At 49.8% G+C, this 21,435-nt stretch overlaps 9 protein-coding genes across 9 annotated transcripts; 4 read left to right on the top strand and 5 right to left on the bottom strand.

Annotated features, from left to right (window-relative positions):
- Positions 1 to 1,114: 1,114 nt before the first annotated feature.
- Positions 1,115 to 1,568, top strand: M431DRAFT_453794 (hypothetical protein). The gene has a single exon (XM_024915297.1). It carries the CDS (start codon positions 1,215 to 1,217, stop codon positions 1,497 to 1,499), a length of 285 nt encoding a protein of 94 aa, XP_024773944.1. The 5' UTR covers positions 1,115 to 1,214; the 3' UTR covers positions 1,500 to 1,568.
- A 2,238-nt stretch (positions 1,569 to 3,806) lies between these two features.
- M431DRAFT_453900 (hypothetical protein) lies at positions 3,807 to 4,475 on the top strand. The gene has a single exon (XM_024915298.1). It carries the CDS (start codon positions 3,867 to 3,869, stop codon positions 4,095 to 4,097), a length of 231 nt encoding a protein of 76 aa, XP_024773945.1. The 5' UTR covers positions 3,807 to 3,866; the 3' UTR covers positions 4,098 to 4,475.
- M431DRAFT_509274 (hypothetical protein) lies at positions 4,321 to 7,193 on the bottom strand. Its single transcript, XM_024919256.1, has 7 exons — positions 6,793 to 7,193; positions 6,380 to 6,537; positions 6,151 to 6,207; positions 5,975 to 6,095; positions 5,456 to 5,923; positions 4,875 to 5,393; positions 4,321 to 4,790 (listed from the first exon to the last, which is right to left on the bottom strand). Exons 1-7 carry the CDS (start codon positions 6,859 to 6,861, stop codon positions 4,527 to 4,529), a joined length of 1,656 nt encoding a protein of 551 aa, XP_024773946.1. The 5' UTR covers positions 6,862 to 7,193; the 3' UTR covers positions 4,321 to 4,526.
- An 827-nt stretch (positions 7,194 to 8,020) lies between these two features.
- Positions 8,021 to 8,676, bottom strand: M431DRAFT_6488 (hypothetical protein; the record flags this gene model as incomplete). The annotated part of the gene is made up of 3 exons (XM_024921672.1): positions 8,021 to 8,314; positions 8,384 to 8,466; positions 8,532 to 8,676. 3 exons carry the CDS (start codon positions 8,674 to 8,676, stop codon positions 8,021 to 8,023), a joined length of 522 nt encoding a protein of 173 aa, XP_024773947.1.
- A 624-nt stretch (positions 8,677 to 9,300) lies between these two features.
- M431DRAFT_509276 (hypothetical protein) lies at positions 9,301 to 10,422 on the bottom strand. Its single transcript, XM_024919257.1, has 4 exons — positions 10,284 to 10,422; positions 10,097 to 10,157; positions 9,509 to 10,028; positions 9,301 to 9,400 (listed from the first exon to the last, which is right to left on the bottom strand). Exons 1-4 carry the CDS (start codon positions 10,309 to 10,311, stop codon positions 9,323 to 9,325), a joined length of 687 nt encoding a protein of 228 aa, XP_024773948.1. The 5' UTR covers positions 10,312 to 10,422; the 3' UTR covers positions 9,301 to 9,322.
- A 224-nt stretch (positions 10,423 to 10,646) lies between these two features.
- M431DRAFT_509277 (hypothetical protein) lies at positions 10,647 to 12,236 on the bottom strand. The gene has a single exon (XM_024919258.1). The coding sequence runs from the start codon at positions 12,227 to 12,229 to the stop codon at positions 10,919 to 10,921; it is 1,311 nt and encodes a 436-aa protein (XP_024773949.1). The 5' UTR covers positions 12,230 to 12,236; the 3' UTR covers positions 10,647 to 10,918.
- Positions 12,153 to 12,725, bottom strand: M431DRAFT_509278 (hypothetical protein). Its single transcript, XM_024919259.1, has one exon. The coding sequence runs from the start codon at positions 12,615 to 12,617 to the stop codon at positions 12,405 to 12,407; it is 213 nt and encodes a 70-aa protein (XP_024773950.1). The 5' UTR covers positions 12,618 to 12,725; the 3' UTR covers positions 12,153 to 12,404.
- A 2,184-nt stretch (positions 12,726 to 14,909) lies between these two features.
- M431DRAFT_496217 (hypothetical protein) lies at positions 14,910 to 16,584 on the top strand (the record flags this gene model as incomplete). The annotated part of the gene is made up of 4 exons (XM_024917465.1): positions 14,910 to 15,275; positions 15,339 to 15,599; positions 15,655 to 16,170; positions 16,237 to 16,584. The coding sequence occupies 4 exons, from the start codon at positions 14,910 to 14,912 to the stop codon at positions 16,582 to 16,584; spliced, it is 1,491 nt and encodes a 496-aa protein (XP_024773951.1).
- Positions 16,585 to 18,056: 1,472 nt separating this feature from the next.
- Positions 18,057 to 20,891, top strand: M431DRAFT_6492 (hypothetical protein; the record flags this gene model as incomplete). Its single annotated transcript, XM_024921674.1, has 3 exons — positions 18,057 to 18,170; positions 18,244 to 18,571; positions 18,634 to 20,891. 3 exons carry the CDS (start codon positions 18,057 to 18,059, stop codon positions 20,889 to 20,891), a joined length of 2,700 nt encoding a protein of 899 aa, XP_024773952.1.
- Positions 20,892 to 21,435: the final 544 nt, after the last annotated feature.

The raw sequence follows: 21,435 nt of genomic DNA on the forward strand, positions 1-21,435 counted from the left end.
ATACTGTTTAAACAGAAATGTATTTGGCTACAACCGAGGTAGTAATAAATACTAAAGAAATACTACTATAGTCGCTGATTATATAGCTATATTTCTCTACCATCTGCTACTATAGCTATGTGCCTCTACTATCTGCTACTGTCTGCTACTGTCTGCTACTCTTTTCTATTATAAAATTATATTCCCCTACTCTCTGCTGCTGTCACCACTTCCTGGTATTATTAATACCTACTTTCTTAATTTACAAGATAATGGCGGCCCATTTGCTTCCGAGATCTTATTGGCCTCACAATATAGGCAGATGCAGTGAACGACAAGAACAAGAAGATAGAGCCGTGTATAAAGGGCAAACCTGCGATTGCTATGCCTAAATCTCATTTAAAGCACGCCCCCTCTTATACATTGGTCACCTATTCAAGTGGACAGAGTGGATGGGCCTTGATGCATACCCCCGTCCTTTTCGCTTCGGCTCAGAGGCAGGCAAACCCGATTTTCTCTATGTTCGGAAGGCATGGATGAAAATCAAATGCTCAAGCTCATGGAGCAAGTCAAGTCGAAGGTGCCAGGGATCGAGACCACAAGGTGGGTGACACTGTAGCCGTGGATGATGCCAGATATGCCGCCATTATCCTACCTAAGGAAGAACAGTATCAATAGTACCAGAGGATAGTGTAAAGAAATATAGCTAAAGTAGCAGAGAGTAAAGAAATATAGCTAAAGTAGCAGAGAGTAAAGAAATATAGCTAAAGTAGCAGAGAGTAAAGAAATATAGTTATAGTAGTAGATGGTAGTGAATAGTAGCAGATGGTAGCAGACAGTAGTAAAGAGTAGTAGATAATAGTAGATAGTAGGTAGGGAAATACAGCTATAGTAGGAGATAGTAGAGAAATATAGTTATATAATCCGCTATTATAGCTATACTTCTTTAGTATCTATCACTGCCTTTGTTCTTGTCGTTCACTGTATCTGCCTATATTGTGAGGCCAAAAAGCAGCAACTGGCACGGTAGCCTGGGCAGCTTGGGCGACAGCCTGGTTAACAGCCTGGCCGCATCGGCAAGGGTGGTGCTGGCGGTAGACGGCCGTGAAATCAGAGATAGCGTCGCCTTTAAACCTGCGGCGAGCGTGCTCTCGGTGCTGGTTAATGTTGCTGGGGTAGAGGGCGTTGAGCAGCACCCAGTTTAGCTAGGTGTGAGGATAGTTTCTGTGCGCGCGATGGTTGGATGGCTTTGTTGCGGTGCTTTGGGTAATGAAGAACTAACCCTTGGCAATATTGTCGATGTATTGGGTTTGCTCGCGCTCAGTCATATTGGCGGCCTGCTTGTGGTATGCCTTCACCGCGGCGACTCCCTTCGCGTACTGCGGATGTTGCGTCGCTTTGCCAGCAGTGCGGCCGTGCTTTTGAATGAGGTATTGTTTGACGAGGGCCACCTCGAGGGGCAACGGTGGGATGTTCACCTGGACATCGCGAGTAAACCCGGCCATCTTGTCGGTCGATGAGCAAATTCGCGAGGTAAGGTCCAATCACTCGTTTGATTGACTGCTCAACCCGGTTGTCGATCATCTCGGCAACTTATCCCATGAGTAGTGCTTTGAAAAAGCCTGAGATCGTCCAGAAGCTCCTGTGGGTAATCCATTGCTTGAACTAACGGAATCTCAAGCCCTGCCAGCATAAATTTGCCGCCCTTCTGAAAGAAAGATATGCTCGGCTGAGCACTAGGGTCGGGGTTGCCCTCGTCCTTCCTTGGTGGCTTGACGAGAGATGGCACTCTGGGGCGATCTCCCGCCTTCAGCGTGTTTACAATATCTCATGTTTTTTTTCTTTCTTAAAGTCAGCCCTCTTACCATCAGTGATTGATGGATCGCTGGTCCCGATCACGTATTTCTCCAGGGCGCTGAAGTTTGCCTCCCGCAACAGGGAGTGGTGAGGCAAAAATGACTGTGCTCCCACATTGATAGAGCCTGGCTCTCTGGCTCTCCTTTGTAGTCGACTTTGGGTTCGGCTTCCTCCGTTACCTCAGCGTCCGAATCGGCATCCTCGTCTTCCTCCGCGTCTTCCACCCCCCTCTTCTTTTTGTTTGCGCCCTTGCGCATGAACACGTTGCTCTGGAGTTGCAAGCTAACACCAGCGTATGCGAGAACTGCATCCGGGCACAAGGTTTTAATGCGGGTTTTCATCTTCTCTGTCAAGGGACACACCAGGTGTCGGCATCGGCCTATCACTGTGTACCTGTACATTTAAGGCCATTGTTGAAGATTCGGGGTTTTGGCGAGAACGCTGTTCATTTCCTGGTGGATCGCTATACCCACTCCGTCGGGCCTTGAACGTTTGTAGATGCCATTCCAGCTCTGGAGAGGGCCACTCATTGGACTCATCTTGCCTCAAAAGAACAGGGCCACGAAGATGGAAGTTTCACGGCAGGAGTGTGGTCGTTGGGGCCTGTAGGCTGAGGCTTGAGATGGAGACAGTTAGCGGAGATGAGTTTGCTTCAAAGGGTTGGTAAGGTTAATTGAAATAAATACTCACATAGAGGATTTGTTGGATATGAAGTGGCGGGCTGAGATGTTGAGAGGAGAAAGGATGTAGCTCGCATGAGGAGAGAGGAGAAATGGGGGTTATTTATAGTTGGAGGCAGCAGGTCGGTGAGAGGATAGAAAGCTGGCATGTGTTTAGCAAGAGTAACATTGGAGAGAATGTTTCGTATATTGTTGGGCGCGTCCATATAAATATAAAAACAGTGGCTCTCTCTGACTCCGCCAGCTCTCGCCATCTGGCAACTTGAAACAACGGCTGCCAGCACCTGCCTGGTCTTAAGTCCAATATTAAAAATAACAAATCTCTTATTACATTTGGGGCCATCGTTGAAGGTTCGGGATGTTGGCGGGAACGATGGCTATTTCCCAGTGGACTAATGTACCCAGTCTGTCAGGCTTGGATAAACAGCACAAGTCTTAGGGATTTATAGTTCTAGCGGTAGATAAATATTTACATATATCTACTATTTACTACTATGGCTATATATATCTACTATCTACTACTCTAGCTGTATTTACCTAGTATTTACTATTTACTACCTCACGGCCCCGCCCCTGACTTGGTGAATCCTTCCTGGAGCCTGTTAGACCAGCTGAGCGTTCCCTCAAAGGCCACCTACTTGCGACAAATATGGGCCAGCCTGGGACTCCTGTACGATCAGGGAGTTACTATCCCTGACGGTATAGGTACTATGCTGATATTTTTTACTATTTATTACTATACTTATATTTACACGCGACTTGTTTAGAGATGGCTCTGCGGTGAAAAGGACTCGTGGGACGAAAGAGGCAAGACGGAGCAGGCCTTGAGGTATTCCACCAGTTTGGAGCACCACTGGTTGCCACCCCCGACGTAAGCAAGTATCCTGCCCTGGAACAGTTCAAACTGGCAGCCCGCTGTCGAAATCTGATCAACCCTACTCCTGAGAAATTGGAGGACCGAGGAAACGAGGAAAGAGCAATGGAATGGGCAACGATCTTGTGGCTTACCCAAATGTTCAAAAGCATCTCGTGTATATTCGAGTCAAACTTATGGCACGCTACCAACACTTGAATCTGCCCCTCGCCGTCCCAAGGCCAAAAGCTCGGTTGGCAACAGCTCGAGGCGGAGGAGGGGCGTTACCTACGTGGGATATGGGGTCTGCCATCCACGGCGTCATACTGCTTCATGGGAAGACTGACGCCAAAGTAGAGCCAGCACGATGCTGTAAAGATGGGCTGGCACGATGCTATAAATTTGGAATATGAAACCCAAAATCAGATTACCGCCCAGGCAAACCAGAACACGCAGAGTGCAAAATCAGAGCTAAATGGCCAGGGTATAGGTAATGGATGGATCCCTCACTGATCCAGCTCCAGAAGGTATATATCCCTCTGGTCTCTACTACTATATTTATATTCATCTCGTCTCATATACTATTAGCTATATTCCCCCAATCTCAGCCACTACAGCTATATTCATCTGGTCTAGGCTACTATAACTATATCCCTCTAGTCTCAGCTATTAGAGCTATATCACTCTACCATCTGATATCATCACCAACTTGGGGCACGGAATCATAGCCACTCCTCTTTATGTCAAAAGTAGCCGTACGGTCCAATGTGCAGAAGTATAAGCCGAGTTCAACTGTGACTAAAATTTGTATTAAGTTATTTATTTTTTATTCGTAGTCTACGCACATAGTGTAGGACACATGCACGACGATTTCAAGCACAGTCACCTCTCAGACGTCTTTGTCTAGATTTAACAGAACAAAAGGAATCAAGGACATCCATTGAGTAATGTGCTCGTATTTTACAAGTGGTAGAATGACTGGCGCGTCTCCCTTTATAAGCCATGGCCCTCTCATTTGGCGCAGCCATCACTTTTTAAAACCCCCCCCTTCCTCCATCTCTAGAGAACGACCAACAATAATTGGTATAGACAGTAGCACCCCTCCAACAGTGACCTTTTTCTATTTCGCTCGACGCGTGCTTCAACTTATTATTTGTTTAGCTGAGGAAGCTCTTGACGAAGTTGACGGTGACGTCCTTGAGTCTGGCCTCGAGGTCCTTGCTCAGGGCACCCTCCTTGTCAATGGTGGCGAGCAGGTCGGACTCGTTGGTCTTGAGGTGGGCAAGGAAGTCAGACTCCCACTTGAGGATCTGGTCGACGGGGATAGCGTCGAGGTGACCGTTGATACCAGCGTAGATGAGGGGAACCATCTCGTTAACGGCCATGGGGGAGTACTGCTTCTGCTTCAGGAGCTCGGTCAACTGTAATCACGGCTGGTCAGCTATCTCACGCGGTCTAACAGTCACTGGTGCGCATATGTGCATATGCGGAGGGGGATAACTTACACGCTCACCACGGGACAGGGTCTGCTTGGTGGCAGCATCAAGATCGGAACCGAACTGGGCGAAAGCGGCAACCTCACGGTACTGGGCCAAGAAGAGCTTCAGGGAACCAGCGACCTGCTTCATGGCCTTGAGCTGAGCGGCGGAACCGACACGAGAGACGGACAGACCGACGTTGATGGCAGGTCGGATACCCTTGTAAAACAGCTCGGACTCCAGGAAAATCTGGCCATCGGTAATGGAAATGACGTTGGTGGGAATGTAGGCAGACACGTCACCACCCTGGGTCTCAATGACGGGCAGGGCAGTCATGGAACCACCACCGTGCTTGTCGTTGAGCTTGGCGGCACGCTCCAGCAGACGGGAGTGCAGGTAGAAGACGTCACCGGGGTAAGCCTCACGTCCGGGGGGACGACGCAGCAGCAGGGACATTTGACGGTAGGCAACAGCCTGCTTAGACAGATCGTCGTAGATCACCAGGGAGTGCTTTCCATTATCCCGAAACCATTCACCAATAGAAGCCTGATGTCATAAATACGTTAGTGAAGAGTTAAAGGAGTGAAGCGGATAGATCATAGACATACACCGGTGAAGGGAGCAATGTACTGCAGAGGGGCGGCCTCAGAGGCAGTAGCGGCGACGACGATGGAGTACTTCATGGCGTCGTTCTCCTCCAGGGTCTTGACGAGCTGAGCGACAGTGGATCGCTTCTGGCCGACGGCGACGTAGATGCAGTAAAGCTTCTTGGTCTCGTCGTCGGAGTTGTTCCATCGCTTCTGGTTAAGGATGGTGTCGAGGGCGACGGCAGTCTTACCAGTCTGACGGTCACCAATGATCAACTCACGCTGACCACGGCCGATGGGAACCATGGCGTCGACGGACTTGAGACCGGTCTGCACGGGCTGGTTGACGGACTTGCGGGGCAGGATACCGGGAGCCTTGAGCTGAGCACGGCGCTTCTCCTTGGTGTTGAGAGGGCCCTTGCCGTCAATGGGGTTACCCAGAGCGTCGACGACACGGCCGAGCAGCTCAGGACCGACAGGGACGTCGACCTTTGCGGGCAGTTAGCATCGTTTCTGGCAGTGTAGTCTTATATAACTCACAATTTCACCGGTACGCTTGACAGTCTCGCCCTCCTTGACCAGACGATCGGAACCGAACAGCACGACACCGACCTGGCCGGCCTCGAGGTTCATGCACATGCCCTTGACGCCGGAAGCGAACCTGAATGGTGTTAGCTGCAAGTCTTCTGCAATGGGCAAGAGGAATCTCCACATACTCGACAAGCTCCTCAGCCTGGACGTTGGCCATACCGTGAACACGGGCGATACCATCACTATCCTCATAGTTAGAAAAAAATTACCAAGAGTTAAAAAAAAAAGCTCATCAGTCGGTAAGAAGCATGTCTTTTGATAACCCTCCGTCGCATGCATCCAATGTTGACAAGGATTGCATTTGGCGTTGCGGCTCCAAAGACCAGACAGCTTTGATAGGTGGCCTCCACATACCCAACAGACAGGACACGGCCAGTCTCAGCAAGACCGGACTCCTCCTGGACACCACGGATTCGCTGCTCGAGGATAGAAGAGACCTCAGTGGGCGAGGCCTTTGCGTCGGAAGCGTAGGTGCGGACGGCGTTGATGGCGACCGGTGCGGCATTTCGAGTCTACATTGGGTAAGAGAAAAACATGTTAGCCGAATGGCCAATAAAAGAGTATGGAGAACCCCGGCAGGCGTGGAAAAAGCTCAAAAAGCGTGCTCTGCGGCTCGAAAAAGTCGAAGAAGAGCTCAATTGAGGTCGGTAGGCCAAGTTGCAGGCGGATGCGCAAGGCTGTGATGCATCCTCCTCGCTGTCCACGGCCGGGATTCATTTTTTTCTGCCCCATGGTCGCCTCGGGCTTGCGGAAAAAAAGACACTCACCACGGAGACTCGGCCAGCAGCGACGGCGCCGACAGCGCGAGAGGACTGGCGGAGGGCGTTGCGGAACATCTTGAGGGAGGAATCTAGGGGCCTCAGAAGAGAGGGAAGCAATTGCAGCGGCGTGCAATTGGGGAGGGGATTGAGGGTTTGTTGATGTCTGCCTTTTGCAGGAAGAGCAAAATGGAGATTTTCGGGAGGAGAGGCGATGGAGAGAGCAGAGTCTGTGAGGACCAAGGTGGGGTTCTCGGGTTGCCTCGCTGGCCAATCACGGCCACTTGCGCGGTTTTGCTGGAGGAGCCGACGCCGCCTTAACAATTTTCCATGGGCAGCTTAGTGAGGGAACGGAGCGGAGGCTAATACTGGAAGGGGAGCGCTTTTTTTTTCTTGCCGGTGGTATTTTGTTGGTGCCTTGACTGCCTGATCGTGAAGGCACGCATTTGCTCATCGTGGAGAAGGTGTGGCCAAGGCAGGGGGTCAAACCGGGTTGCTGTAGGTACGTACCAGAACATTCAGGTTCAAGTTGGGAGTGAAGATTGAAGCATCTCTGTTTTCAATAACAACACAGCGATACCTTATATGCCTCATTAAAAGAACAACATCTCTTTTGATTATGAAGTAATATTGAAACGAATTCGCAGAGGTGCAAATATGGTAAAGATGAATACTATTAAATGCTGCGTTGGTTGGTGAAAAACAACCGCGGAAAGCAACATTGTAGGCGTTATTGCAAGAGACTGATGATGCCGCATCACCTTGAAATGATGTGACACAGTCATGCACAATGCATCATGTCCAAAGAGCACAACTCATTACTCCCACAGTGAGAAATCCACAGAGAAATTTTTGACATGCCGTATCAATTCATGATACGAAGCCATCGTGATTCATCAAACAAATACATCGCTACTGGGAGAAACAATAGAGGTTTCTACAAAACAAAAGACAGAGGATAGTCAATACGAATATCCTCCACCACGACAACAAACAGGCATTGCCAAAGGTATAAATGGTGCCATCACATTGCAGGGGCAATTATATGTGAAGCCGGCATAGCGCCGGTCGGTCTCTCAGGCCGTTGCTCGACTCAAAAATTTTGGTACGAGCTGATGTAAAAATCAAGCGGAAGAATACATGACCATATGATCCTTTTTACCCCCAAATGTTCGCCATGCCCATTTCCTTCAAGACAAGAAAAAAAATATTTTATTCGGTTTGGATTTTAAACCGTTTATCGGACAATGCCATCGAAGCGGCCCTTGAACCACTTGACGGTCTCATCGCGCTTGATGCGGTGAGAAGCACCGATTCTGCTCTTCATGCGGCGGCGGCGGGTGACACGCTCACCGGGGCGGGTCATGCAGCAGTAGAAGTCCATGCCGTAGATACCGATGGAAGGGTCGTACTTGATACCAAGATCGATGTGCTCGCTGATACCGAAGCCGAAGTTGCCAGTCTCGGAGAAGTTGCGCTTGCGAAGCTCGTACTCCTTGACCTTGAGGCCACGCTCGAGAATCTCCTCAGCCTATCCAATACTGTTAGTCAACTTGTTGCCCAAAAAAATTCTGTGTTGAATTTTCCAGATTCAATTTACCTTAGGACCGCGGACGGTAACGTGAACAGCAATCTTTTCGTTACGGCGGATACCGAAGGTACGGACGGTGTAACGGGCCTTGCCTGCAGTCAAATTGGTTAATATCTGGATTTTTTTCCTCCTCATGGAAAAATTGGTTGCGACGCACTGTAGACGGGGGTTTGACCAGACAGCTGCTCAAGCACCTTGGCGGCACGAGTGAGTCTGTCACCAGATTCACCGACGGAGATGTTCAGAACGAGCTTCTGAATCTTAAGCTCCCGCATGGGGTTGCTGGACTTTTCGGCGGCCATTGCTGCGGTTGTTGATCGACGTGGTCTGCTGCTGCGTCGGAAAGGGCAAAAAGTGAGGTTGAACAAGGTCGGCCGATTTTGTGAGGGCGGGAAAATTTCGAGGGTTTGTCTGCCCTCAAGCGAGAGCACAAAAAAGCGGGGTGTGGATCCAAATGAGGGCTAGCGTATTCGCTGCATCGCCGCTAGTGATCTTCATGCCTCAATTTGCCCCAGTGAGCTATCGCTAGCAAAAGCTACTGGAAAATACTCTAGAATGCGCCTAAGAGCAGGCCAATAACGAGTATTGGAAAAGTAAATTTCGATAGCACACACAGCTCCTCTTCTCCAGCTGCCAAAGCAGTCACGTCTCGGAATTAATGAGGCATTGAATGCTCGACAGGCTATCTGCACCGCCAAGTACGTGTTGTCTACCATGACACTCCCTGATCTTGCAAGTTTTTCCATTTCACATGTTTTCTACTTTGTAGAATATATACCTAGCGACTGAAAGGTAAATGTCGTTTCCATTGTCTCATAACTTATTCATCGTTAAAGGAGGTCGTAAAGAATACAAAAAAGCAAAGGAACCCGCCCAAGACTCATCCACAGCACATAAAGTTGCCCATCTGTTTTTTTCAAGCTCCCACCCATTGCGTCTTCCCCGTCATTAAGGGCTAGCAACATGACTGAATACCTTTGCAGCCAGTTGGCTCAACAATCTCGCCCTATCGGCTTGGGGAAGTTCCTATGTATACATTAGCGCTCAGAGATATCTGAATAATCAAGTCAGTCTCAGAAGTGGTCTGAGATGCGTAGTAGTGGTGGTAGTTACGCAAGCCTGTCTGTGCCTTACCTGGAAGACTTCATATACGCTCTTCCCCTTTGCGTCTCTGACCGCTCCGAGTCGGTTGCCGGCCACTGCTCCGGCGAGCAATCCAGGGACATTGCCGACGATGAATCCCAGAGCGCCGCCACTGACTGCACCGACCATACCCCACATGGTCGAGCCGGTGCCTTGTTGGTTTGGAGTTCCATCTTCGGAGAACCCCTCGTCTCGCATCATCTCCTCAAAGGCATCGCTAAACTGTGCATTTTCTGCTTCTTGGCGGCCACTCGGGGTGGTGCCGCCGTTCCTATTCTCAAAGTGCTCCCATGCCCACGAATAGCTCTGCCCCGTAGAGTCTTCTGCGTCTGAAAAGGGATCCGATGCCGGCGGCACGTGGTAGTATCCTCGCTGGTCGTCGTATTCTCGTCGTCTGGTAGGGTCGGAGAGGGTATAGTATGCGTCATTGACGAGCTGGAAGCGTCGAGTCCTCTGCTCACGATCGGGCGAGTCGTTGGCGACCCGATCGGGGTGTGTCTTCAGAGCAGCCCTAGAAGAAAGACGGTCAGTTGGTCACCGCCACGCAGACTAAGGTGTTGACATAGATGGGTGACATACCGCTTATACGCATCTCGGATTTGCGAAGCAGAGGCCTTCTCTGAAACCTCAAGGATTGCATCTGTGTTGGCGTATACATGTATCAGCAGGTGCCTCGGCACAAAGTGGCTCCAATGGAGAGCATTGTCTTGCTTCTTTGTCTTGGATCAATGGCGGGGAGAGCTTGTGCTTTGCTGCATCGACTCACAATAATCAGGTGGCGTATTTCTCGTCATTGTGTTAACGTCTTTGGAGGTTTGTAGAAAATTAAAATCGGCTACCTTCCCATCCCTATTATTTAAGAGATGCCAATAAAATAGCCAAGGTAGTGAATTGATAGGTGCCTGATGCAGGTTCGGTGCTACAAGCATGCAGGCCCAGCACAATGATTTATCCAGTACCACGTCAACGTCATGTGGCGAGACGACTATGTGGCTGGTGCCACGTTTGCGCATCTGCAGCCCGACTCCACAAACAGGCTGGTTCGCATGATGGCAGGTACAGGCTTAGCTTGGCCACATGCATTTTACGAGGAGAAGCTGTTATCAAAGTACACCAAAACAGAGCGAAACACGGCAGACGCTATACAGCAAACAATTTATTACTTGCATAGTAGCAATTTATAAAATAACATTACTTGTATACTGTTGAAGATACTCTGTCGAGTGTCCAGCTTCGCCTCTAATCCAATAGGCTATCCATCAAAGAAATCTCTATAAAAAAATGAGCAAAACAAAAAAACCGGCCTCCCAAGCGATACTTCCTAATGTGGCAATGTTATCATTCCCACTCTCTCTAAAACGCCGACTGACCTTGCGATCCGTAATCTCATCATGTATAATTTCAGCCTGGAAGATCGTGTAAATACTGCTGCGCCCTGGTGATGGCGTCTTGGGCCACTTGCAGAGCGTCGTCTATCTTGCCAACCTTTTGGTAGTAGGCGGCAAGCACCCACATGTCTCGGATGACACGTAAATTCGAGGTCGTACCGTGCGCTGCCTCTCGCATGTGAATGGCCTGCTTTAAATTCTCTTCAACGCGGTCCCAGTCCTGTTTGCTCTCACATATTCTGGCCAGCATCTTGCGAGCATATGCGTGGAATCTGGCGTTTGAAAGCGCCCCTGACCAGAACTGGGTGGTATCCAGCAGGTCCAGCGCCATCTGCTCCGCCTTCTCCTTGTCATCCAGGTCCATTTGTGTAAACTCCAACATGAGAGCGTCGACTCTCAACTTCTCCAAGTTACCGTCGTTGCCGTCACTCACCAAGTGTTCTTCATGATGGCCCAGGCTCTCGAGGCCTTCGTACATAATCTCCCGTCTATTAGCAAGCCCATTGTTCCTGCGCAATCTTGTCCGACCATCCCATATCAACTGCTCATATAGCCAAAACTCCTGGGGGGCTGATCTCTTAATGTGCTCCGAAAGAAGATCAACATTGCGTAACCATGCTTGCCGTAACAGATAACAGATGAATTGACGGCCATGCTCGGTTTGATAATCGCACGACAAGAGCTGTTGGAGGATACGAATGAGAGGATGGGTTTCGGGGAAGCGGCTCCGTGCCAGGACAAGCGCATGCCGTATGAACATGCTGAGGAGCTGCAAATGACCTCGGTCGATCATGTCATATATTGTGTCAAGCATGTGCCACAAAAGGTCAGGGTGGTCCTCCGTCAGGACATATTCCATGACATAGAAACCCTTCCTGGCAGCCATGCCCGCTAGGTCACCTTTACCATAGGACCACAGGTCGAAAACCAACTCGAACGTCCGGTACATGGTGCGGCTGTCTTGAATAGGCTTGTTGGGAGTGGCAAGATATCGGGACATGGGATCGGACGCTATGCGATACGACTCCAATTTCTCCGAACTCCAAGTCATGACACCATTCAAGACGAGTTCTAGATCCGCGAGGGGCTTGAATTGGGGGTTTGGTACCAGGTCAAGGCCTGTAACCGCGGGGGTTTCTGGCGTCCTTGGTACTTCCTCGACATCGTCATCTTCTTGCTTTGAATCGGCCGAAGAAGAAGACGTGGAGGTGGAGGTGGGAGTGGCAGCGGAAGCCGAGGAGGGAGTAGAGACTTTGGTCTCAACAGCTGATTTGCGATACGCTCGTTTTCTTATATTCCACTTCTTGAATCTCTTCTTATACATTTGCTCGCTTTTGCATTGGGTTAGCACACTGGGTTAGTCACCCCTCGCCTCGCTTGGTATTTTGCCTATTCTTTGCATACGAGTAGTGGTAGTACTCGCATGTACCTTGAGTAGGCGTAGGCATGTGCAAGGAGGTAGGTAGCAAATAGCAAACAACAAACAGCAGGATCGTGACTTACGTAGCGGCGAAGCCATACTTGGTCTCCATGATGGCCATGATTTCATTCAACTTGCGATTGTCGCCTATGTATAGCGCCTCAATGAGGTCCTTCCGCGCGGCCCACTCCTTTTCCGTGTGCTCTTTGACGCTCGGCCTCTCGACGACCGGCGGCGAATTGCCTGGCAGGCGAGGGGCCAGAGCCGGCAGACGGGGCCTGGCGGGATACATGGCGGGATGCTGGCCAACTGGCGCGGTCACTGTTATGCTGCCCATGAATGATAGCTGCTCTGGTGTAGAGAAGACATGGCCAGCCGCATGGCCATGACGGGCCCTGAAAGGAATCGGAAGAGAAGGTTTTTGGTGCAGAAGTTGAGCCACGATGCGAGTGGTCGTGAATCGGTACTAGGCTAGTACCTCGCTACTTCGTGCCTTACAGTACCGCGTATAGGTACCTCGGCTGCTACCCGGGCCGCAGAAGCAGTCAAGTGATCTGCGCCTGATTGGCGGTAAAAGTTCCCTGCATGGAATTTAAGCTTTTTACAGCAGTTGGATTGGCTGCACATCACGTGGGCCGTTTGGCTGTTTGTACTGGTACGGATCCTACGAAACAGAGTTTGTCCGTCTATTTGTGGTCCAGGGCCAGAGGTACGAAGTGGCGACGAAATTGTTCCGTCTCGACGAAGACAAAATGTGACGAGCATGTGGTGCAGTGATTTATCAGCACTTGGGAAATCATACGGCTGCAGAGAAAGCTACGGTAAGTACCGAGTGTAAGTTGAGAATATTTCTGTCATGTCTACGGAGTACTCCGTAGAGTATCTGTTGCTTTTATATCTGGACAATCTATTTCCGGACTCGCCTTACATGTCGAGCGATTATTTCCGCTCATAGTCGGCCAATGCTATCCGGGTGCCTCACCAAAGTACAATCATGGCCACCTCGGCAGTATGTATCTAGAGAACAACCCGCCCGCCTATTATGTGCCATTACCCAGCCAATTGGAGCATTTAGCGTTCCACCACAAATCTGAATTTGATATCATGAATCCAAAGTACTTTGACTGTCCAACCAATGGCTTTTCTGTATGCTCAACCGATCGAGATAAGCTTCGGGACGATCCGGGCCCCAGTTGAGAGGATTTAATCTCGGTACCTATATATAACAACCATGCTTATCGTGACGACTGTTTGCATAAGTGCCGTGGCTAATGGTTATCATTATCTGGTTTGAGTCTGGAAAATTGACCGACAAGCTATTTTGTGTGTTGTATATCCAAAAAGTGTGGGTAAGCTTGGAAAAGTCTCATATCAAATCCAGTAGACCACTATTGTGGCTCAACTACCTACCCGGAATTACAAACATACTTTCATATTTGTAGGCATATTTCGCTCCAGTGTGCTGAATAGGTCCTATTGTTACGGGAAGTACGTTCTTTATAGTGAGATGAAGTCTTGGGCCCTGTTGCGTACATGTCCAGGTATACATGTAAGCAGGTTCCAGGGTACCTATTTGCATTTGTGCTCACACAATCTCACTGGATCAAATGCAATCGTATTGAAACAGCTCAACCTATTGTTTCAACCGACAATTCAATATTGTTAACTCCGAGAATAAATAGTAATGGTTGCTTGGAAATATTGGTACTGCAGCATTACTAGGAAAACGAGGCAAGCTTGTAAGCGCGCATCGTGTCAGACTGTCCCGAACCAATCACACGCAGCTGAACCCAGCGTAGGTAGACAAGCCATAATTGAAGACTTCGACATCTGCATTCTAATACCGGAGTTTAAGATACAATGTAACACTCAATCTTCAAATCAGAGCAACACGATCTCTTGGCTCTCATTCACTGTATAGGGAACCCGGGCTTAGTGAGACAGTTATATATAGGTATACTAATCTCATAATCACAACACGACCGTATCTGTATTAGCAGCCCGTAATCATACATGATAGTAAGCTTGTAATCAACTGCGCATCACTCAACGCATGCATTGTCAACCTCTCGGACTTATACCAAGAAAATGCTTCACTCATAATGTCTCAAGAAATATCGAATGATGAGGCTGAAATTGACATGCCGTAGAAATGGGTACGCCTTGCCAGCATAGATGAGTACATGTATATATATGAAGCGAGAATAACCATGGTTTAACGTTCCTCTCTCTCGACCGTCCGCCATCAGAACCAACTTTAGAGAAGATGGGCAAAATAATCGACGCTCTTCAGCAAGCGCTTCCACTCCTTGGCGTTGCAGCTAACGTCACGGCTGCTTCCATTTCAAATATCTTTGCGGTCCCAGATACAGCCTGGAAGTCACTCAATGACAGTGTCTCTGGCCGGTTGCATCTTGCCTCGCCTGCGGGCTTACCGTGCTTCACCAGCTATGAGAATGCATGGGGGCTTGATGCAAATGCGCCTAACGGAGCACAATGTCAGACAGTCGAATCTGGGCTGTCGACGTCTCTGGACATCATCTCGAGATTCGGAGGTTACCATAACCCGACTTTCAGCACTTGCATGAGGCGCGGCCAGAAATGCACCCTGACTGCGACTGGGGGCATACGCAATGATACCTGCTTTCAAGGAACGGTGCCCGACTACTATGTGGATGCCCAGTCAGTCGAGGATATCCAGAAGAGTTTGCAGTTTGCTCAGCAGTACAAACTTCCCGTCACTGTCAAGAATACTGGCCATGATTATAGGGGCGGAAGCGCAGGTGTCAATACGTTTGCCATCTGGACGCACAACTTTGCTCCTGACCCAGTGATTACCGAGAACTTCACTCCTGACGAGTGTCCCAGCCCTGTCGGACCTGTCGTGACATATCATGCCGGCCAAATCGGCACCCACTTGTACAACAGCCTTCAGGGAACCGGTTATATGGTAAAACTCTGCCCCCATATCCAAGTCACCAAAAACAGTTCCTGATCAATTCTGTGTTCTTAGATCGTCGCTGGATCATGTCCTTCTGTTGGACCTTCTGGAGGATGGATCGCTGGCGCTGGCCACGGCATCTTCACGCCGTCTTTTGGCCTCGGCGTGGATAATGTCCAACAAATGAAAGTTGTACTGCCCAACGGAACATACGTAACAGCCAACCGATGCCAGAATAAAGACATCTTCTTTGCTCTCCGTGGCGGTGGTGGAGGTACCTTTGGAGTAGTGACAGAAACTACCACTAAGCTTCACCCAGACCAGGAATACTCGGTGAGTTCCTCACTGACCATATAGTATCTTGGCTAACAGCAAGTCCTTTTTACAGTATGCGTTCGTGCAATTACCTGTACCGGACGTTCGCACAGCTAACGAAGTTTTGGTTGCAAATGCTGAGAGGTGGTCTGAAGAGGGCTGGGGAGGTGTTTACGGAGTGCTGGACGTCGCGGGTAGCCCCAACCTTGTATGGCTCGGCTACAATGCGAACCTCAACCTCGACGAGGGCAAGGCTTCTCTGAAGCCAGTGACTGACTACCTCAAGTCCCTGCCAGGCAGCGAGCACTTGATTACCGACTTTAGGACCCTGCCGAATCAATTTACCGCACAGAATGATCCCGCATTGCTCTCCATTCTCTTGCCTGAAGCCGGAGTTTCTTTGACTCGATCATCTAGATTGGTGCCCAAGAAGAATTTCCAGACTGCCGATGGGCAAAAGGCGCTGGTTGACGCTCTCATGGCTAACAAGTTCGGCTGGGGAGCTGTCATTGCATCTCCAACCAACTATACTTTGGCCGAGTCAGACCAACCTGGCGGCCCGGGCGAGTCTTCGGTGTCACCAGCATGGGTAAGTCCAACTTGTACTATTAAATATGGTTGATATAATCAACTTGGAGCTGACACCTTGTTATAGAGAGATTCCGTGTGGCATCTGACTTACACAACGACTTGGGATCCAGCAGACCCAGATGCCACCAGCCCTGAAGCTCTCGCGAGCATGTTCCAGGAGATGAGCGAGGCAATGGACCCCATACGTGCCATTACCCCTGGCGCTGGCGCGTACCAGAACGAGGCTGATGTTTATGAGCCTGATCCTATTGGGTCGTTCTGGGGCGAAAAGAACTATGCTCGCCTTCTTACCATCAAGAAGCAGCTTGACCCGGATAACTTGCTGTCGTGCTGGAACTGCATTGGGTGGAACGTGAATGATGAACGACACGAGTGCTATCTCAATGTGAGAGGCATCGGGCCGTCAAACTGAGATTTTGATGTTTACATTGCAGGCACTTAGAATTGCTTCCATGTGCAGGTACTCGTTACAAATAAGAAAGCAACAACCTCGCACTAGATACAAGTACCTAATACTCTACTCTTTAGTTGAATGTAATAACCTGCTATTCGAGCTGCTGCGCGTCATTGTCAAATTGTTCTAAGCTGAAAAAATTGCGTGTGTTACTATCAAAGTGAAGCCTAGACCGGAATGGGATAGGATAATGGCATTCAATAAATGATAATCTGCAGCGTTTGATGAGACATGTCGTGTCGCGTTGCAAAACATTCCCGATGGCGATTGCATCATGTTGTCATTGATGCCAATCCATCGATGACGCTCACACGCGTAGTCGCTCAGGTGCAGGGAGAATCCCTGGGCGTCGCCACAGCGGGTCAAGCGCTGAGCAACGTATTGATGCGGGGGGCTCCAGGGCAGGGTCAAGTGCCGAGCCGGCTGATGAGCTCCAGCTCCTTCACAGGCATAGGCCAGGGTGAGAGAATGATCAGGACAATGAAAAGCACATAGGCATATGAATACGATAAAAGGGATTGACTTTATTCATCGATATGTAGGTAATGAGATAAATCAGATACCAATATTGCCCTGTCAATTCCCATCTCATCAACCTTTTTTGGCCTGGATTGTGCAATGTACAGGGCGCCGCCACAGCACACGCCCCCTGGCCCGAGGTACATGTACAACCTCATTTCAATCCGCCTACACCTCCCACCGAATCGGCACCAGACCGGAATCAGCATCGACCAAGGAGAAAATCCAGGAAATCATCAACGGTGGCTCATTTCAGTTTGAAAGCTTACACTTATCGCATGTACACCTACTGTACGCCCCTTTCTCCGCCCTGCTCTCATTCGTTCGTCTGGCTGCAATGACACGACGAATTGATACGGCGTCTATGACGTACTTGTTACCCGAGTCCAACGTCACTCACCTGTGCGATTGGCATCAACGGGCTGGAAAGCTTGCAACAGGCCAGGCAGAGCAGCCGTTCTAGTCTAGACCCCCGTGCCAGCTGCTGCTATTGGTAGCGGTCGATCAGTGATGGAAGCAGCGAGCAGCTCGCTGTGATTCCGTGGTAGCAGCTATAAACTTCGCGAGTGCCGCATCCAGCTCTTGGCTTGGCCCTTCTCTTCTTTCCTCCCTTCAAGACATCAATTGAAAACTTGCAATTCTACTAATCCGGCAGTGTTGCCATCAATCACTGCTCTTAATTCCTGTGATACCCCGAGAGCTATTGCTCTTCACGTCTACTGAAAAAATACCCCTACCAAATCGACCTTTGTTTTTTTCTTGGTCCGTTTACGTTTCTCCTTACGAATACTCCCTGTTACGCGACAAGTCTAGGAGCACTTTTTGATTTTGCAATCTCTTCTACTTTCTTCTCGATTTTGCGCTTTAAACATACAAGACAACCCTAAGAATAGCAAGATCTTGCCGTCACCATGGCTGCGAATGTCAACAGACCCACCGACACCAAGCAGAAGGAGGATGACATCAATCGCAAGCTGCAGATCTACGGCATCTTTCATGCCTTCAAGAATGGGAAACTCCCGTCGGTATGTTTTGCTCCACCATTCGTGACATGTGCTGGCGTGCTATAATGCGATCATGTACTCACTCACTCCTTAGAACGATCAAATCGACGTGGCATTGAACAGCTTCCTGCAATCTAGACCTCTCGCGAGCCCCTCTGACAAGTTATCCGATGACGGAAAACTGCTGGTGGAGGATGCGAGGGAGGTTGTGAAGCTTGCAAAACAGCTCCTGCTATCCAAGAACCACGGCAACCTGCTCCAGGACTTCATCTGGCAGACTACCCATTATGACACACAGAGTGTCCAGGCCCCGGGAACTACATTGACTAAAGACGCCGCGACACGAGACAAGGACGATGCTCTCGAAGGGCTAAGAACTCTAGGCACCTTGCTCATCACCAATGGGCAGTTCCGCAAACTTCGTGAGTCAAACACAAGTTACTCTCTGTGTTCCAGTTCCATACAGCTAACTCTTCTGTTATAGTCAAGGATGCTAGTATCCTCGTCCGCGACATGGTTGGGGATGGCGCTACTAACGCTGCCAACTTTATTCGTCCCTCGGATGAACAACTTCGCCAAATGGACCATGCCGCCCCAGACAACACGTGGCACGAGAAGCCCGATTTTTCCAAGGAGAATCTAAAGAATCAGGCTCGAAACGTCTACAAGGGCGATCCCAAAAAGGACGCCCAAGACGTCGTCTCGGCTGCTGCTACTGGTACTACTGGTTCAGTGCCTCAAGCTGGGGGTACGGGTGCAGTGCCTCAGGCTGGAGTAGCGCCTCAAGGAGGAGATATTCCACAGATTAGAGTCGCCCCTGAAACAGGAGTCGCACCCGAGTATGGAGTGGCTCCTCAGGCTGGAGCTGTCCCTCAGGTTGGAGCAGTTCCTCAAGTTGGAGCAGTTCCTCCAGCTACGGCTCCTCAGGGCACAGTCACAAGCACATCTCGTACCAATGCAACCTCCGGTCTCGACGCAGCTCAGGCAGTTGTGGACCAGAAGCTGGACCGTAATTTGGACGACGAGACGCAAGAAAAGGTCACGAAGCGGAATGAAGAGTACCGCCGCAAGGCCAGAGAATACCTGAAAAAGAAGATGCCTCAAGAGCGCAAGGATCAGGTCATCTTTCGTCTCAAAAAGATTGTGCTTGAATGCCAGCAGCACCCCGATTACTCCCAAGCCGTTCAAACGCTCCTCCGGCTGGCTGAGGAATACGGCCGGCATGGGCGCAACCTTGGAAAGGGTTCCGCCGACTCTGCCAAGGATGTCCGTACTGGACTGTCCGCAGCCGAGGAAGATTTGCGCACTCTGATTGAGCGGTTCGCCAATGGCACCTCGACCGAGGATCTTTGGCGGGCCATCGGCCAAATATACAAAGATGCTGATAGGGACCAGGAACTTCGAGACTGGTTCAAGCAAGTTGACACCTACATCCGCAAGTGCCTGTTGGAGCAAGGCTACGTCCTTGAAGACGCCTCCACTGATGAATGGAACCGGCTCTACGATCATGGTCGATACCTGCTGCGTGAGAAATATCGCGGCCACACCGACCGCGTTATTGACGAGGTCAGGTTTGTTGCGGATCAGTTTGACCACGATCCTCAGAACAAGGCATTTGGCGTTGCAGTCCAGAAGCTGTTCAAGGACTTGGGCAATGATGAGAATGGAAAACCAACCTTTAAGCCTCACCTCGTCAAGGATCTAACCGAAGTCATCGTCCCCGCCATTTTTGAGAATATTGCATACGTGCCGATCCCACGCATTGAATATTCTGATCCTAAAGTTGATGCGGTCATTGAGAATCTGGTCCTCGAGAGTGACAATTTCATGCCCAATGTCCTTGAAGTAGCCAGCGATAATTACTTCCGCTGGGGACGCAAGAAGATTGCCAACAAGCACAAGAATACCGTGGACATAAAGGTTACTGGTATCCAAATGGATCTCCGAGACGTCAGCTATCACATCAAGAAGAAGTCTGGATTCCCCTCCATCACCGACACTGGAGTACTTGATCTTTTGCTGCCTGGTGACGGTTTCTCCTTTAGGTTGAAGGTGTCTACTCCTGAAAAGAAGGACGCTCAACACGTCTTCAAGGTAGAAAAGGTGGACGTCAACGTTAAGGGCCTGAAGCTCAAGATTAAGAAATCCAAGCACAAGCTCTTGTTCGCGCTCTTCAAGCCCCTTGCGCTCAGGGCTGTCCGTCCGGCTCTCCAAAAGGCCATTGAAATGGCCATCAAGGACGAGTGCGACAAGGCCGATGAGTTCCTCTTCCAGGTCAAGCAGGAGGCGGACCGTGCTCTCGAAGAAGCCAAGGAGGACCCCGAGAATGCGCCCAACATCTACAACCGGTACTACAAAGCTACTCATAAGCGAATCCTCCAGGGCAAGGCGAAGGCAAAGGCCATCACGCAGGACAAGAAGGTCAACGTCGCTATGACTAAACAGGAGAGCATCTTCCCCGACATCCACCTTCCCGGAGGCATCAGCTCCAAGGCCACGGAATACAGGGAGCTCGCTGCCAAGGGCGACAGATGGGAGAGCCCCGTCTTTTCCATTGGCGACGCCCAAAAGAGCACGGATATCCCTCCCGTGCCGCGAATTGAGAGAAAGACTCATACTGTAACTGGTGGACGGGCCAACGGAAATATTAACGGCTCAGCCAATGTAGGAGGAGGTGGCTTCACGGCCGGAGAAGGCACAAGCGGCCACCAACTTGGCGGACAAGGTCTCACTGCATACTAGGGATGCGGTGGTCAGCTCAAGTCCAGAAGGTGGAAGAAGAGTGGTGATCAGTCACTTGAAGGTGAAGATGTGGAAGTTCTATACCCATTGGGACAGACGTAACGTTGTGCTATTCTATTCTTTTTTATCTCCTTTGTCCTATCTCCCTTCCTTCCTTTGTTCTTGGCTTCACGATTAATGCTCTACCGTTTCTATTATATCCATCCCGCTCCTTTACTGGCGATTGCCTACCTGATACCATGGTAGTAATAGTTGTGTAGCAATTAAATTGATGAGTTTTAATTATTATTGCCGCATGTTTGACCAATTTCGAGACATTATTTTAATGACATACAGCTGTATCGCTGATGTTGGCTCCAGCTCTCTGAAATGATGAGATACTGTCCAGTAGAAACTAGATGACGGCACCGGAACATGTACTGTAGTAGTATGATCTCGGTGGCGTACGGCCACTGCCCAATTGAGTTTACGGCTATGGATTCAACGACGTATCAATGAGGTTGGACGTTGTTTGTGAGTCCCTTGCTTTGTTTCTTGCTTTGTT

Source organism: Trichoderma harzianum (genome assembly GCF_003025095.1).
Source record: "Trichoderma harzianum CBS 226.95 unplaced genomic scaffold M431scaffold_7, whole genome shotgun sequence".
Classification (NCBI taxonomy): domain Eukaryota; kingdom Fungi; phylum Ascomycota; class Sordariomycetes; order Hypocreales; family Hypocreaceae; genus Trichoderma; species Trichoderma harzianum.

What these genes read in the sequence shown, in the direction of transcription:
- M431DRAFT_509278 (XM_024919259.1), bottom strand. Translation starts at nt 12,617, where the DNA reads ATGTATCCCGCCAGGCCCCGTCTGCCGGCTCTGGCCCCTCGCCTGCCA.
- M431DRAFT_509276 (XM_024919257.1), bottom strand. Translation starts at nt 10,311, where the DNA reads ATGACGAGAAATACGCCACCTGATTATT. An exon ending in AAATACGCCACCTGATTATT is followed by an intron (nt 10,158 to 10,283) that starts GTGAGTCGATGC and finishes ACGCCAACACAG; the next exon opens with ATGCAATCCTTGAGGTTTCA. An exon ending in ATCCGAGATGCGTATAAGCG is followed by an intron (nt 10,029 to 10,096) that starts GTATGTCACCCA and finishes TCTTTCTTCTAG; the next exon opens with GGCTGCTCTGAAGACACACC.
- M431DRAFT_509277 (XM_024919258.1), bottom strand. Translation starts at nt 12,229, where the DNA reads ATGTATAAGAAGAGATTCAAGAAGTGGAATATAAGAAAACGAGCGTAT.
- M431DRAFT_453794 (XM_024915297.1), top strand. Translation starts at nt 1,215, where the DNA reads ATGGTTGGATGGCTTTGTTGCGGTGCTTTGGGTAATGAAGAACTAACC.
- M431DRAFT_453900 (XM_024915298.1), top strand. Translation starts at nt 3,867, where the DNA reads ATGGATCCCTCACTGATCCAGCTCCAGAAGGTATATATCCCTCTGGTC.
- M431DRAFT_509274 (XM_024919256.1), bottom strand. Translation starts at nt 6,861, where the DNA reads ATGTTCCGCAACGCCCTCCGCCAGTCCTCTCGCGCTGTCGGCGCCGTC. An exon ending in CTGCTGGCCGAGTCTCCGTG is followed by an intron (nt 6,538 to 6,792) that starts GTGAGTGTCTTT and finishes TACCCAATGTAG; the next exon opens with ACTCGAAATGCCGCACCGGT. An exon ending in ACATTGCTCCCTTCACCGGT is followed by an intron (nt 5,394 to 5,455) that starts GTATGTCTATGA and finishes TTATGACATCAG; the next exon opens with GCTTCTATTGGTGAATGGTT.